General features: G+C 42.9%; 1 protein-coding gene across 1 annotated transcript in view; it reads left to right on the top strand.

Annotated features, from left to right (window-relative positions):
• Positions 1-17,503, top strand: part of thada (THADA armadillo repeat containing) — a 131,950-nt gene that overhangs the window by 2,910 nt on the left and 111,537 nt on the right. Inside the window, exons 10-21 of the mRNA XM_042009678.1 lie at positions 1,112-1,335; positions 1,419-2,137; positions 2,272-2,435; positions 4,191-4,346; positions 4,422-4,517; positions 4,604-4,727; positions 5,207-5,352; positions 7,323-7,551; positions 7,631-7,766; positions 7,876-8,012; positions 8,123-8,263; positions 8,603-8,763. Coding sequence (XP_041865612.1) covers positions 1,112-1,335; positions 1,419-2,137; positions 2,272-2,435; positions 4,191-4,346; positions 4,422-4,517; positions 4,604-4,727; positions 5,207-5,352; positions 7,323-7,551; positions 7,631-7,766; positions 7,876-8,012; positions 8,123-8,263; positions 8,603-8,763 — 2,433 coding nt within the window. The remainder of the gene's footprint in view (positions 1-1,111; positions 1,336-1,418; positions 2,138-2,271; positions 2,436-4,190; positions 4,347-4,421; positions 4,518-4,603; positions 4,728-5,206; positions 5,353-7,322; positions 7,552-7,630; positions 7,767-7,875; positions 8,013-8,122; positions 8,264-8,602; positions 8,764-17,503) is intronic.

Below are 17,503 nucleotides of genomic sequence, written 5' to 3'. Positions count from 1 at the left end.
TTAATAAAAACTGAATGCAATGATTTGCATATCTCATAAACTAACATTTTGTTCAACATAAATGTTGAATGTGAGACATTTTGCTGTTACACAAAAAATACTGGCTCATTTTCAATTTGATGGCAGCAACGCATTTGAAAAATGGTTGGACTTGGTAGCAAAAGGCTACAGAAGTAAGTGGAAGGAAGGAAGTTTGTCTCTGTCGCCCCCTGCTGGAAGAACAGTTTGAAACTTGTCAAGTTAATTGGCAACAGATCCATTAATCCATTATCTATACCGCTTTGTCCAGGGTCGCGGGTAAGCTGGAGCCTAACCCAGCATTTTAGCAGGTGAGAGGCAGGGTACACCCTGTACAGGTCACCAGTCCATCGCAGTGGCAACAGATCGATTATATGATTTGGTATAAAAAAAGAGGATCTTAAAGAGGCAGAGTCTCAGAGTGATGGACTGAAGTTCAGCACACTGCAAAAACTGAGTCTACAAATTGTGGAGCAATGTCGGAATAACATTCCTCCAATTAAAAAAGGAAAAGTATGAACGCAGCAATTTCAGAGCAACATGTTGCTCCCATTCAGATGACCCCATTCTCCAACAAATATCCTGCATATGTCAGCAAGACTATGCTAAATCGGACACTGCATCTAATTCAACAGCATTTCTTTCTACTAGAAGAGTCCAGGTGCTGCACCGTCCTGCCTGACGGCATCTGGTGTGTCACAAAATGCTAAATGTAACAAGTCACTGTTGAGCAGCTAGAATTCCATATCAGATGAGAATAAAACCAGCATCTTTTCAGTTTCCAGTTCCCTGTTAAAAGAGGAGGGGATGCTAAATATCACCCTGTTCCATCTTTTTTAAGACGCTGCTGTCATCAAATTTTTCTAGTCATTTTGATCTCTTGCATGATAATCTACATCCACCCATTCACCTGCGAACGCTCAAGCAGCACTTTTTAGCTTACATTTGTTAATCCATTAACACATCTTAGGTAACTTGGGGTTCATTATGTTGCCCAAGGACCTTTGGGCATGCAGTGTGTGGAAGCCATGATTACACCGGCAACACAATAATTTAAATATTTCCTTGTTGAGATGTTGCTGGTTGTTTTCAGGTGTGCAGTTTGCTGCGTAACTCAGCGCAGGGTTTGAGTTCAGCCCCCCAGTGGCTCCAGCTGAGGTGTGAGGGTCTGTGTACCAGTGGACGCCCGCCTGGGGTTTCTCTCTACCTGTGTCATGGAGCTCTGGCTATGTTGAGCTGGAAAGGTGCACTGCCGGGACTGCAGTGGGAGGAGCTGCTACTGCTGGTCCCAAACATCCTGCTGGATCTGGATGTCAGGTACAGATCTGTCAGATCATCAACAAGCCTGTTTTTTTTTTTTTTTTTTGGGTGTAAAGATGTCATTTTTGTCTTCACTGTAGTGTGAAGGAGTCCAGCACAGCAATGGTGGTGGCTCGGGTCTTGACCCTGTGGAGTGGTGCTGCCCTGGACTGTCTGCAGGGGGATTCACACCTCTGTCCCCCAAACCTCCAGAAATCCCTCAGTGGAGGCTCTGAACTACAGCAGCGCCTGCTGGAGCACATCTACTCCCACTGGGAGCATCCGCTGGACGGTGTCCGCCACCAGACCCGTTCCCTGTTCCGCAACCTCCTCGTCCTCCATCAGCACACCAACCCGTCCATCTCCAGCCCAAAAGAGGATCCCTACATCACAGAGCTCACTCACAATCTGCTGGGCCTGGAGTGGCACATGAGGGGGAAGTACGGCTCTTTGGGGTGCCTGGTGGAGCTCTACGGGGCCGAACACCTGCTCAGCGTCCGGCCCCAGCTGCCTGATCGCCTCCTGAGCTTGATGGGTGACCAGACCCTGGCTCCTTACGCCAGCGACCTGCTGGAGAGGCTGTTTGTCAGCCACAAGGCGCAGCTAGCGGTTGCAGCAGGTGGTGATGCAAAAACAGAGGATTGGATGAAGAGCTGGCATCAGACGTGGGTAACTCCTCTGCTGCACGTGCTGTGCCGTGCAAGACTGGACCAGACAACGTACATCTTAGACTACTTCTTGCCCAAGCTGCTCCGCTGCAGCCCCTCCAGCCTAGCACACATGGTCCAAGGCCTGCAGGATGCACCACCCTGCAGAACAGGTAACAACTGTCTGCATCTCTTCTGGGTATTCTCATTTATCAGGTTTTTATTAATGTTTATTGGTCTAATAAAAGGAATGATGTAATTAAAGCCCATTTAAAAACCTTAAACCGGTTTTCCTTTTATTCTCCAGTTTCATCAGGTCCTTCAGGCAGCAGGGGTGCACTCGGAGCGCTGATGACGTGCCTTCGGGCAGCTCGAGCCCAAGGAGTCATCCCATCGTCGGAGGATGGTCTGTGGGGAGGACTGGTCCCACTCTGTCTGCTGAAGCAAGCTCTGATACACAAGCATGATCAGGTCAGTTTTTTCTTTTTTTTTTATTAATGTCACTTGTCCAGCATCATAGCAAACAGATTGATGGTCTGGCTGCTTTGCCAAGGAGATCAGAGAAAATTGTAGTGGAAATAATGGGATAAAAGCTTAGCTGATTTAAGGCTCGCCTTGATACGTGAGTATTGTTCTTAAATTTGGTTATTGCCAATTTACATGTTGATGCTGGACAGGACAAGGAGACAATCATCGGGAGCACCTCTAAGAACATAAACTGAGAAAAATATGAATAACAATGACACCAGCAACAAGTATATAAAACACAATGGCAGCTCTTGGTAATTAAACCTGCTGAACACGGTGACTCTATAAACATGTTGTTGAATGTGAGTTTAAAATATAAGAGTTGTGTCCAGTTATGAGTTCAGTGATTAGGTAAGTTTGTTTCCTTTATTTTTTAGGTCAACAGTCACAGTAAAAATTAAGTACACACTGTTGATTTGATGGTATTTCACATTAGGACATAAAAAAAAAAAACAAAAAAAAAAAAACCAGCATCTAATTCTTACTAGACTTTAAAATTATGTAAATAAAACCTCAGATATATAACTAAACACAAGATTATCATTAATAACTTAAAGTTAGAGAGTTCTATCTGATGTTACCACTTTCTCATATGGTTGTGGTGGAACTTAACTTGTTGCTTCCATTCACTGCTGGTAAAGGTACAGTGTGTAAGAATTACTGACATCTAGTGGTAAAGACGGGCATAGCAATGACCTGAAATACCAAGCACAGTTGTGAATGACATTCTGAAATTCCCCCTAGACATAAATGTATTTTTGTCTGCGAGTGGATCCAGTAGTCTCAGGTGCAGCGATAACTGCACTACAGGTAACTACTTTTGGTCCCAAATGGTGCTCTAGCACCTATCAAACAAAGCTGGGACTATAGTTTTAAAGGTCAGAGGGTTATCACTTCACACACAGAGTTGTTTGTCCATTCAGAGACACCATAGTAAAAGTGGTGGCACAATATGTGTGTGGACCCACGGCAAGAAGATTTAAATGGCTCATTGTAAGAGAATAAAAACACAAGATTGGATGCCAGTAGAAACAGTTTTAATCATAACAGATTTTTCTGTCATTGAGCTTTGATTTTTATTACATGCTACACCTTTAAGTAATGTTATATTAGTCAGGTTTAGTTCTGAACTTTGACTGGACCTTTGCTACACCTTGACTTTTTCAGTCATTCTGTTGTAGATTTGCAGCTGTGTGTTTGGGATCATTGTGTTGTTACATCTGCAGGTATGAATAGGGAGATGAATTTAGTAACTTGTACCTCCTGTTTCGTAACTTGTTTATCCATATTTTTAACAAGTACAAATCAAATGTATTAATCCTGCAAGTCTGAAAATACTTACCCAACCTAAGCTGTGCGGCCATGTTCTTTTTATACGTTATACTTGTTCAGTCTTTTTCTAACTGGACTGTCATAAACATGGTAACTGAGACCTGTTTCTTGGGTTTGATTTACACTTTCTCTGAGCATTGCATAGTCTGATCTTTGGTTAAGCTGCAGGGATGTCCACTCATAAGAAGATTGGCTCTACTAATGATATAACACAATAAATGTTTCTACTATAAAATGATATTGCTTTGATGTATTCCCCCCCCCCCAAATCCATGAGCAGTAGAGACTGCTTTATTGGATGGGTTGTCCCATATTGAGAGGATGTGACTTTGTTTTTTTACATTCTTTGTGTGGCATCATCTCCAGGTGAGGATGGATGCTCTGGGCTTGGTGTGCGAAAGCCACCGCAGCACCGAGGTGTTGACCTCAGATGAAATGGATCTGATCCGCCACTTCGTCCCACCGAATCTAAACAGCCAATCACCCGGCATCAGACAGCAAACAGTCAGCCTGATGAAGAAGGTAAGGCCACAGCTGGAAGCTCTGGCAGTAACTCATGAGCAGGAAACTGGCAGTAACTTTAAATCTTGCACACAGTTACTCTGCAGAGTGAAGGACAGCACTCAGCTGCTGCAGAAAAGACTGATCCAGGAGCAGCGAGATGGAGACCAACACACACTGCATCAGTACAAGGTTTACCACTCACACAGAGAGTCTCCTTTATCAGATGATATGAACCGGTCACCACAGGCTGAGTTTGGATGTTGGTCTTGCTGCAGGAGTTCCTGCGCTGGCTGTGTGTGACGCTGCTGGAGGTTTTACTTCCCGGAGCTTCGTTCTCAAAATGCCTCATGTCCCTCCACCTGCTGGGTCTGCTGGGTCAGCTCTTCACCTTCACCACCGGTACACCTGCACCTTACAAGTTATGAAAGTAGCTGCCACATATTTAATGTCACTTCGGCAAAAGAATTTGTACACACAACTTTCTAAGTTATTTAAAAGTTGATGTTTCTTTTTGGGGCCTGACCCAGCAGTGTGTCTACTGGCTGTGGTTCATCTCTCTCAACATATAAATGGTAAATAGTCTGTACTTATATAACACTTTTCCAGTTATGTTGACGACTGAAGACGCTTTACATGTCACATTCACCCATTCAGACACATTCATACCCTGATAGGCACACTGGGAGGCAACGTGGGGTTCAGTGTCTTTCCCAAGGACACTTCGGCATGAAGCCTGGAATCCATCCACCTTTCTGGTTGGTGTGCGACTGCTCTTCCTCCTGAGCTACAGCTGCCCCATGCTATGCCTCTTGTTACTTCCTGTATGCTGCTGCACGTCTGCACCTCTGTTACCTCTGCATCTTCCCCATGTCTCCTAGGGCCTGACATTTTCTCCCTCGGCGAGGTTGTGACCTCCACACATGCTAAGAACGTCCTCTACTGTGTGGCCAGCAATTTCCTGGAAGTGAAGCAGTTGGCTTTGGTGCTGCTGCAGCAGCTTCCCCCATCAGCTGTCGGCCTTCAGGTAAATGTGATGCACATTTCTGTCATTCGGCTTTTTAGTTTTAGTTTTTCTCAATAATTTTATTTATTTATTTAGTTAGTTAGTTAGTTAGTTAGTTAGTTAGTTAGTTAGTTAGTTAGTGGTCATTTCATTGTGTTGATCCATCTTTTTCCACTTTATCATAACCATCCGGGACACGTCGCAAAAGGACAACACTGCTCACAGTTATCAGGCAGACATGAACAAGTGATAAAACAAAGAAAAAACACTGTATCTGAGTTTTGGCCTGGTACAAGGTGTGGGCTGAAAATGAGTGGAAAAAGCAGAAAATGTTTACAGGAGAAACTTTCAGAAAGCTGGAGAACTGTTAATGAGGACCAGTATGGCTGCTTGAGTGGAAAATAAAAAAGGAATAAGGGCTGGATCAAGAGCTTTGCACAGGTATAACATAATTATTTATTAATTAACTACATTTAAGACATTGAGATCCATTTTTCTTTACAGCACGTGTAACACATTAGTAAAATAGTGACAGTTAAAACCCATTTTGGACCTTTCAGCAGATTTCAGGGACCTTTGTAGGAACCTGTCTTCAAGGCAAGGCAGTTTATTTGTATAGCACATTTCATGTACAGGACAATTCAAAGTGCTTTACATAAAACAAAGACATTACAGATATTTAGAATAGTAAAAGGCATCAACACATAATCAACACATAATCACAATAAAATAATAAATTACATTAAAATGATTAAAAGCAAGATAAGTTAAAAAAGTTACCGTGCAGATTTCATGCATAGGCGCATGAGAAAAGAAATGTTTTTAACCTGGATTTAAAAATGTCTACATTTGGGGAAAGTTTAATCTCCACTGGCAGTTTGTTCCATTTGTTTGCAGCATAACAGCTAAATGCTGCTTCTCCATGTTTAGTCTGGACTCTGGTCTGGACTAGTTGACCAGAGTCTTTGGATCTAAGAGCTCTGCTAGGTTTATATTCTCTGAACATATCACAGATGTATTCTGAGCCTAAACCATTCTGGGATTTGTAAACAAGCAGAAGGGTTTTAAAATCTATTCTGTGACTGACTGGAAGCCAGTGTAAAGATTTCAAAACTGGTGTGATGTGTTCAGATCTCTTAGTCCTGGTTAAAACTCTAGCAGCAGCGTTCTGGATGAGCTGCAGATGTTTAATGCTCTTTTTAGGAAGTCCTGTTAAAAGACCATTACAGTAATCCAGTCTACTGGAGATGAATGCATGGATGAGTTTCTCTTGGTCTTTCTGGGAGACTAAACTTTTAATTCTGTTGATGTTTCTGAGCTGGTAAAAAGCTTCTTAGTGAAGCTTTTATGTGGCTGCTGAAAGTCAGATCTGAGTCTATCAACACTCCAAGGTTACCAGCTTGGTTGGTGATTTTAAGAGCCTGAGTCTCCAGGTGTTTACCAATGCTGATCCTCTTCTCTTTGCTACCAGACAGAATAATCTCAGTTTTGTCTTCATTTAACTGTAGAAAATTCTCCCTCATCCAGGTGTTTATTTGCTCCAGACACTGACACATTAAGTCTATTGGACTGCAGTCATCTGGTGACAGAGACACATAAAGTTGTGTATCATCTGCATAACTTTGATAACTAATGCTATAGTTCTGTAATATTTTACCCAAAGGGAGCATATACAAGTTGAACAGAAGAGGTCCAAGGACTGACCCCTGGGGGACTCCACAAGTCATGGCCACTCGCTCGAATTCATAGCTGCCGATCGTAACAACATAACTCCGGCCTTCTAAATAGGACCTGAACCAGTTAAGGACCGCTCCAGAAAGTCCAACCCAGTCAGTCCACATTAAACGTTCTGTGCAGCAATAATCACAGCTTTCCAAGTACAACCCAAAGAAATCTATAATCTTTTATAGGATGGATAAAAGTCTGATAAAAATGTCTCCATATCACGTGGTAATTTTTGTAAAAATCCCAAAACTGTAAATGTGTTTCAGGTTCCTGAGAGAAAGTCCTGCGTTCTTGGGGCTGCTCTGGACCTTAGCACCAGCACCAGACCCTTTGACAGTGTCACAGCAGCCCACCTCCTCAATCTGCTGCTTCCCCAGCTGGACCTGAGCCAGGCTCTGATCCACTGCGCCCAGGAGCGGGGCCTCGACCTCCAGCTCTCCTCCCCGCCACCTGGGGCCTCTGAGGCTCTCGTCTTAGAGCTCAACGCTCTGGCTGGTAAAAATACACACACACACGTAACCCTCATCAGATAAAGGTTTGTTTCTTAGACTTTACAGGGTTTTTCTGTCCTCAGTGGTTCGGGTTTTGCTGCACTGTCTGCAGTCAGAGGTGTCGAAAGCCGAGTTGTCTCTCCTGCAGGCGGCGGCTTCGTTTCCTCTCTACGGCAGAGCGAACTGCATCACTGCTGTCCTGCAGCGTCTAAACACAGAGTGAGTCCCAGCTCGTACAATCAGATCCTGTCTGCTTTATTTGACTTGGGCATTAGAATTTATGTTTTCTGCTCTCTTTTATTGCCCACGCATGTGTGCGTTGTTGTAGGAGTTTGAGTCAGACCGAGGGCTGGAGAAGTCTGGTCTCGGAGCTGATCGCTGTGTGCTACAGGGTGTCTGATGTGGTGTCTCCTGTGGTCCAGAGCTCTTCCCCAGAGGGACTCATCCCCATGGATAGTGACTCTGGTTTGTAATAAGTGTAATATTTAGTATAAACAGGATTATAACCACAACTCTTCTGAAAGCTGTCAGAAACGTAGAAATTTAGCTGTTAAAAATGTGTTATGTTTGAACAGAGACGTCAGCTGGCCTGCAGAGGATCCTGCAGGAGATTCAGCCCAGAGACAGCAACGACTTCTTCAATAATGCCAGAGAACTGGACACAAACCTGGGAGATGACCACACGCAGACCACACACATGCCGCCTCTCCACACAGGTGAACCTGAGAGGAAAGTTTCTTGGGGGTTGCAGTACAAGTGATATCATGTAGGGGGAGATGTTCCACTTTTTTGTGTAGTGTATTTACATGATGGAAACTTCTATAATAATGATCTAAACCCCTGCAATCTGAACACCTGGTGTCTCACTGTAATGTTCATGTGTAACCAATTAGATGAAGCATAACATCCACAGCAGAACCATCATGAGCCTTAAGGACTTCCTGTGGTTTCCTCTGGATACAAAACTGGATCTTTATTACATAATATAAATATATCTTTTCATTTAGATTGATCTTTGTATTTTTGTATTTTTTCTGTGTGTGTTTGGGCTCCAGGCGGTGAGGGCTACAGGGTGACGGCTCAGATGGTGCTGGTATGTTGCTGGAGGAGCATGAAGGAAGTGGCCATGTTGCTCGGACAGCTGTGCCAGAGCCTGCCTCTGCACTACACTGATGAAAACGCACATACACACACCGGGCTCGTCACAGAGGAACAGGTGAGACCCATCACACTCAATACTCACTCAGTTCTACTTTTGGTAAAGGATGAATAAACACACACATGCTCCTTTAATCAATTCATGGGCACACAAATTATACACTCACTGGCCACTTTATCAGGTCCACATTGCCAGTACTAGGTTGGACCTCCTTTTTCCTCCAGAACTGCCTCAATTCTTGGTGTCATAGATTTAACAAGGTGTTGGAAACCTTCCTCAGAGGTTTTCTCCATATTGACATGACAGCATCACACAGTTGCTGCAGGTTTGTCAACTGCATCCATGATGACAATTTCTCCTTCAACCACATCCCAAAGCTGCTCTACTGGACTGAGATCTGGTGACTGTGGAGGCCGTTGGAGTCCAGTAAACTCATTGCCATGTTTAAGAACGCAGTTGGAGATGATTTGAGATTTGTGACATGGTGCATTATCCTGCTTTAAGTAACCATCAGAAGATGCTATACTGTGGTCATAAAGGGATAAACATGGTCAGCAACAATACTCAGGTAGGCTGTGGTGGTTAAACCAGGCCATGGCATCTGAATGTGGAGCTGAAATGGAGACTCATCAGACCAACGTTTCTCCATCTTCTATTGTCCAGTGTTGGTGAGTCTGTGTGAATTGTAGCCTCAGTTTCCTATTCTTAGCTGACAGGAGGCACCTGGTGTGGTCTTCTGCTGCTTCAAGGTTGGACATGTTGTGTGTTCAGAGATGCTATTCTGCATATCTTGGTATCTGAATGACACCTGAAAAGTGCTGGAAGTGATGAAAATGAGGGTTTTCAAACTGCAGCCCCTGGTACTGCAGAAACATGGCTAGAGGTCTTTTCCATCTACACACGTATATTTCATAGGAGACACAAAACCATTTTCTTCTATGAAATTTTGACATCTGTGACCGTATGTGTGTGTGCATGGTGCTGTACAAGGGAATGATGTGAATGGATGTGTGTGGGGGTGTGTGTGTGTGTGACCCCACACTGGGAGACTCATGAATTAGCATCCGCTCTCGTTAGCACCGTGCTTTCATTTGAGGCGCGACCCTGCTGGTTTAACGGCCGCGACGCCCCTCCCTTTCCACTGCATTCTTTCCAAATCACTTCCACCACCAGCAGGAAAACACCAAACGCTACAAAGAACACACACACACACACACACAAACAAACTCACACAGGAATAGTCGTCTGAGTGGTTCAGCATGTGCATGTCTATAATAAGGGAGCCAGACGTAGGATGTGTTTGTCTGCGTAGGGGGTAAAGAGTGTGTGTCTTGGTGTGTGTTTGTGTTTACATGTTGACCATTTATTTACAATGAGAGAGAAAGCAGGAAGGATAACGGAGCGCTGTTTGCTGAATGGGTTTTTTTCTGTACCTGCAGCATCATGAGCAATAAAAGTGTTTACTTACAACAGTGAACGCTGTTAGAAGCAAACCGTGCGCTATAATGTTTGTTCTCTAGAAACTTTTTCACATTTAACTTCCAGGTGGTTCTTTTGTCATCGTTCTATTTACTTATGTGAACATTGTTTTTCAATAAACTGAATTAGTCCCTTTGTTATTAAACCTTCCCACTCCCATGACCACTGCTTATTTCTGCACTGTCTTTTAATTATGTTCAGTATATCAGTTCAAATTGCATCTTAAGGTAATTATATATAAAATCTCTGAGGAATGTTTCCACCTTGTTGAATCTATAACACCAAGAATTGAGGCAGTTCAGGAGGAAAAAGAAGGTCCAACCCGGTACTAGCAATGTGGACCTGGTCATTAAGTGGTAGGGAAACAGAGAAGAAAACATGCAATGGATTCCGTATGATAGAAACATCAGTGGGAAATGAATCATTGTTATCACTGTCAATTCACGTGTGAGAAGATATATTTAGAAAGAAAAAGAAAAGGAAAAACTAAAGGTTTTCAGACCTGATCGTATTTGCAGCAGACTTCAGGTTTTCTGGTAGTTTGCTGCAGATATCAGGATAAAGACTAACCTTGTTTAGTTTGAACTTGGGGGATGGAAAGCGGACTTGACCCAGATGATCTTAGAAGTCTCGCTGGCTCAGCAGAGCAGATACATGTTTTGGACCAGAACCATTCAGAGCCTTGTACATCAGCAGCAATATTTTAAGAAAGCCAGTGTAAAAATATGAGAACTGGTACGATGTGTTCCCTTGTTATTGGTCTTTGTGAGGAAGGGAGCAGCAGCTTTCTGGATTAGTTGCAGTTGTCCTAGTGACGCATGTAAAAGCTTCCCATCAGCAGTCAAAAATGTTTGTAAGGAACTAAACCTACTAAAACATAAAGTTCCGTCCTGGCTCGTTCCTGTAAGTTAACCACAGAGCTACAACAGAGACGTGTTTCAGTTCCAGAGGCCAGAGAAGCTGCATGATGCGTAAGAACCTCAAATGATTGAAATTTTCCACCAGTTATTTAATCTTTCTCCTGAAGCAGATTCCAGCCTGTTGGTTCCAAACATCTGCCAACCCTGAAAAGGACTCCATATTAATGTCACAACCACAGTGTCCTAAAGAGATCATTGATCATGATGGTATCACAGCTATCATGTTGTCTCTGGTAACCATAGCAGCCGCTCTTATTACATAAGCAGTGACTTAAACTCGTGCTGTGAACCAGGGAGACAAAGAGGAAATCTGAACTCATGCCCTCTCCGCCTTTACCGCAGGCCTTTTTATTCACATGTCATCAGCTCCATGCACGCAGATGTTGCATTTGTTAGCGTTAACAGTCAGTGGAGTGATACCAGTCGTGTTTGGAAAGTTAAGTCAGGCCAAGATTACATGGACAAAATCCTGCAGAAATGACTTGCATGGGGGGAAAAAGAAGAAAAAAAGAAAAAAGTTGGTGTGGAACATGTTGGTGTGGCCAAAACACACCACCTTTCATAGTGTGTGGTAGCTAAACACCTCCTGTCGTCCTCAGCCTTCATTCCATGTGACATCCTCCTTGTTTTTGTAACAGGGTGACGCCATGGCAACGGGAGCGGCTACAGATGGACATGGATAGTTATGCTTTCATTTCTTTCTTTGTTCACTGCTGAATTTTTTCCATGTCAACAAGTTTACACAATATTTGCTGCTTTCTTGAGTCTTTGAAGATGATGTGTTCTGGTGTGTTTAGAGGGTGTACTTTGACCTTTGTGTTAAAGCTGTTTATAAGCAGCCTTTTTAGCTTGTGGTTTTTAGGAGTTGGAATAGATGTACAAATCTACTTTTTGTCCCCTGCTCCTTTAGTTATTTGATTTAAAGTGAATAAAACATGCGTTTTATCAACCACTACTGAGAGACATAATGATGAAGTGACATGTTTTTAGAGAAAAGCTGAAACTTGCACACATGTTCAGTATGTGGTTGAAGCTTTTTTGACCACAGTTAGTCTGTACAAGCCTTTCATGTCTTGATTTGGGCATTTTATCCCCCTCTTACTGTAAATTTGGGAACTCGTTGGATAAATGTCTGTTTGGTTTGCCTCAGATGGACTCCAGGAGACACAGCAAAGCAGACGAAAACCTTTTTTAAAATGAGAACGTTTTTTTTTTTCTTTTTGTTGGGGGAGGGGATTTGCTATTATTAGGCTAGACTAATTTCTGACGTGTGTGTGTTAATTTCTGAAGTGTGTGTGTAAGTGTCCATGTGTGTTACGGACCACCGGAGTAGCTGGTCAGCTGGAGTTTGATAGCTTTTTTGTTTTTTGGCATAGCTTGGCTGGGATCAGTTGGAGCCCTGGCAACACAGAGGAGACACACCAATACTTTGTCATGTTTTGTGGCAAAGACACACACTCACGCAGAGCTATTAACACAGTATGAATACATTGTCGGACATCTTTCTGTACTGACCCCGTAGTTCACACGGTCTTATTTAAGGGTCTAAAGTCTGAAGACATGCTCTGTAACAAAAACATTTAAATATTATCTTCTTGTTCTTTTCACTTAGAAATCTTGATAGATATTAAAAATCCTGCAGGTGTTTATTACATATAAAACTTCAAATGTTCCTTAAACAACAAACAGTGAATGAATAAAAAAAATAACTAAAAGATTAAATTTCTACTGATTGACATTAAGGCAGAATATGGTATAAACTTTACTCTTATTTAGATCTTAGTTATTATGACCAAGGTAGTAAAATCTGACTTTATCAAAGTTATAAATACAATACAAGAATCACATGAAGTTCATCAAAGACAGAAACCACTGTCATGAGATGAGAGGCGGGCAGGAAGTGACGGGGATTAGCTTGAAAAGCAGTGATCAGAGAAGTAGGAAGGTGAATGGACCTTGCAAGAGCCTAACTTACAGGAGATAGTCCTGTTTTTTTATTATCAAATTAATTGACTTCACATTTTATCAACACTTAAAACCAAAAACTAGTTTGCATGTCTTGAAAATGTTGATGCCACACCTTCGTTGCTTCAGGCTTGGAAGGTAAAATCACATTATGTCACATCAGGTCATAATAATTTAAACACATCTATCACTTTCTATTTCCACCTGTGCTTTTTTCTGCCATCACATGTAAAACTAAGGTTACGTGACTGAGGCATTCTGGAGAGAAAACACATTACAAAACAGAAATACTAACCTATAGTGGATGATTTATGGACACATTTTAGTAACACTTGTGGCTGGTGTGCATTTATGACCTTAAATGATGTTTGATTTGCCTCAGTGGTCTCAAACTGTGATCAACATGCTGTATATCGGTCAGACTAAGAGAAGCTGAGATGTTTGTTTCTGTGTAGTGGGAATGAGGCCATAAAATAATCTGAGTTATTACTAACCAACCTTTTACTACCTCACTATTTAAGAACTATAACTACACATTTCCTCTGTAGCTTCCAAACATAAGAGTGCTGTCAAATCCTCGGCAGTTAGTTGGCTATTTGAGTCACTGTCACGGCTCTGAGCCATACATGTAATTAGACTTGGGGAACTTCTCTCGCCACACATGGAAGTTTTTTCTGGGAAATGGGCACGTTTGCAAACAGGAAGTTGATGTCTAAATAAAGTCCACACCATACCCTTCCCCCGCCTGGCGCAGGAAGCTTGCACGGCCCTTTTAAACAGTTATACAGACGGGAACCTTCGGAGGGGGAAGCTTTAAATAGGCCAAAACGTGGCCCCGGCTCGGACCAGATCAGCACCACAGCGGTCTGGGCCCCGGCAGCCACGGGCCATCTAACGGTGACTGTCGCTGCCATTTTTACCTCTGGTGAGGTCAGCCCTGTCCTGGGAACCACTCTGGGAGCACAGTGTGATAAGTCATTGGGCTTGGTACTGCTGTGGTTTGCTCAGTCCGCTCTCTGGTCACAGAGGTCTGCAGGGTTGTTTGAGTTTATTGACCAGCCACTTGAGAAATAAAAAAGGCTATCTAAGCCTTGCCTCTTTGTTGCATTCGCAGCTCATACACAAAGTTTTCATCCATGATGTTTATTTTGTTTCATCACGCTCTGTCTTTCCTTTGCAAACCCTCCTCATGCATCACCATCCCTTCACCCAGTGACATCAGTTTACACTACCGGCTGTATTTCTGGTTCATGTGCGGGTCCGTGTCTGTGTAAGTTTAGATGTTTTGTCTAACCCCACATCCCTGAAGGGGGGGTTTTGGATTTTTTTTCTCTCCTTTTTTTCTTTTTTTATTTTGGTGCCTTGTGTGTGTTTTGCCCCCCATGCCACCCCTCCCTGTGCCCTCCACGCCACCCCTGACTAAGTCGGGGCCTGGCTGCTTCTCTGGTGGTGGTGATACCACAGCCTTAATGACAGGGAACTGAAGCTCTGTGTCCGCCTCGCCCTGCCGCCTCACCTGCAACAAGCTCACCAGTCTGTACACAGAAACGGGGCTCAGTTATGTGTGTGTGTGTAGTTAGAATAATGTTGCTAACACTATTACAAACTGGATGGTTTTACTGACAGTGGCCATTATGTGGATGTCTCGGCATCCTTATTTGAGCACACTTGTCACGCTACTGACACGCCACTCTCACGCTTGACGTGCTCATTGCTAAAAAACTAAAGTGTGTGTTTGTGTGTGTTTAGATAATGCTATGAAACCTTCTCTCCTTCACTCTTGAACAATATCTTGTTAAGAATTTTCTGAAGTTATTCTTAAAACATTTCTCATGGAAACTGTCAGATTCAACGTAAAATGGTTTATATTCTTGCTCCCTTAAGCCCCGTTTCCACCAAGGGGAACGGCTCGGGACGGGATGATTTGGTTCAGTAAACTCTAATCTCTGTTGTATTTTCATAGCCAACTGTGCTCTTACCTGTTAGGCGGCATGTCAAACGGAAAGCAATAGATGCTTCAGTTACGTGATAGTGTGACGTCATCGCAACACGATGTCTTCCCCGAATTTTAACAAAGAAGACGCAACACAGAAACAGAGGAGGGGACTGGTGGACATCCAGCAGTTTGTGTTCTTTCCTCTGGATTGGATATTGTGGCACCCTTCCCCGCTTTTGCCTGTAGAAATGCACAAAAAAAGGCAAAGCAACTTAAAATCTTAGTTTAAAATCCTGTTTCCACCAGTGGACCAGAGACAGCAGTGTTGTCCAAGTTCATGCTTCTCGTGAACTAGTTCAAAGTTCAGTTCCCACAGGTTAAAAAGAATAGTTCACATTCAGAGTTCACCATTTTAGTTTTGAACTAGTTTAAGTTCAGTTCGTTTACATTTTTTTAGAAGTGAGAATGAAAGACAGGACTTGACAAAGAAAAAAATAGTGTGTCTTACAATGAAAGTTTTTGTTTATTTCATTTATCTGAATAACTTTTTTAGTCTAACAGAAGGTCATTTTTGTTAAACTTTTATCAGCTTACCTCTCCGCTAAATGTTAAAGCAAGAGAAAAAAATGCATCAAAGTGTAGAAATATTATAAATAAATATCTTCTCATACTGGATAGATGTTTCAACTCCACATCTTTTCTAATTAGAAGTTGATGAAGCTGCAGTTGTGACTTGTTTTATAAGCACAGAAGAACATAAGTTTTACAAAAGTGTTAGCTTTCATTTTCAGACAGTACGTAATATTCTGATGTGCACGCTGTGTCTGCAGCTTCTCTGCACCGGTGTGGCCGCAGACCGTTGCTTGTTTTTACTCGTGTGCACAATGCGTCATGGGTAACGTAGTGTGAAGTAGGTGCAACGTTGGGGAAATGTAGGCAGTGACCTCACATAATCTGAATAAGTTCACGTTCAGCTCCTTTGTTTAGAAATACATTTCGTTCAGTTCAGCGCAAACTAAAAAACGTGTTCAGTGAAGTCGTTTGTGCACAACAGTGCTGAACACCAGCAGGAACCAAGGATATGATGACAAACTCCAGGAGAGACAGAACTGATCCAGTTCTCATACATGGGGACGTGGAGATCATCCCCATCTTAAACTTCCTGGTGGTCACCATGTCACAAGATCTCTCCTGACGGTTAGTAGTTAATATGTCCAACAAAGGTTGCACTTTTCTTAAGGGACATATCCAGCACACGGCCAGAAGTATTGTAAAGAACAAATCCCACCCAGGACATGAGCTGTTTGCTCTCCCACCATCAGGGGGGTGCTACTGGAGTTTAACAAGCAACACAATCACACTGATATCAGCACTTTAAAGTATTTCTCTGATGGATGTATTTACACTCTTCATGCACTAAAAGCTTTCTGCACTTCACCTGCAAGTTCTTATTTGCACCACGTGATGTTTGTAGGTCTGCAGTTTGTGAAAATGTCCTTCTTTGATCCTTGTTTACCCACAATTCAGCCCAAAACATCTGCAAGTGCGCATTTGATCTAATTTTGTACAGGAACTGTTGCTAACACAGCCAGTCTTCGCTTTTAGAGGATTTTGCACCTTAAAGTTGAGGAGAAATTCTGCTTCACAAGCATTTGCACCAACGTGTTCTAGGGGGCCACATGAAGTTTCACCCCTAAAAATAATGTTCTTATAGGTGTGGCTTACAGAGCCGAACATTACCCATTAGGTGGGTTTTCTCAGCAATTTACATTTCAGTCCGAGTCGTCTCACATTTAATCTCACATTAGCTGGTAAAATCTGGGATAAAAAGAGACGGTGATAAGAAGTAGTAGCCTAAATCTGAGTAATGAAGTGGTGTAAGAGTCCGTATGCCAAGCCAGAAATGTCACATCTCTATTAGTAAACTTTTAGTTTACGCAGATGATTTGACTGTTTCAGTGCTTGAGCTCTGCAGCTTCGACCCTCCAGTGAAGATGGCTGACGTTAATAGACCAAAGCCCCGTTTCCACCAAAGCGACCAGCCTGGGAAGGTCTGGTGTGGTTTGGTTCGGTAAACCCTGATCTTTGTTGCCTTTCCACAGCCAACTGTACTCTTACATGGTAGGTGTGCTTTACAGTGATAGATGCGTCTGGCACTGCGCCGACATCCGCTGGTAACCCACGGCGACCGTCTGCTGGGCAACCAGCTAAAACACTTTATTTCCAATGGTGCTGTAGAGCTCTCCCTGGATTTCCTCCTTCAAAATGATCCCGAAGAAAGTCCGGACCTCATCTATCGTCAACCTAGTCTTTTTTTTTTGTTTGTTTGCCTGCTTTGTTCTTATTGCAGAGGAGTGATGATTCTTTTGACCAATCAAAGGATTGCTGTGTATCAAGCTGCACCTTTTAGAGTCGGATCGGTAAGACTGCAGACCAAATACAGGCCATTGCAACCCCCAATGGTCTATAAAAAGTGTGATTGCTCGGATATTCTGGC

This window comes from Melanotaenia boesemani, chromosome 16, assembly GCF_017639745.1.
Source record: "Melanotaenia boesemani isolate fMelBoe1 chromosome 16, fMelBoe1.pri, whole genome shotgun sequence".
NCBI classification, from domain to species: Eukaryota; Metazoa; Chordata; class Actinopteri; order Atheriniformes; family Melanotaeniidae; genus Melanotaenia; species Melanotaenia boesemani.
Note: the sequence above shows the minus strand (reverse complement) of the source record. Positions and strands in the feature narration are given on the sequence as shown.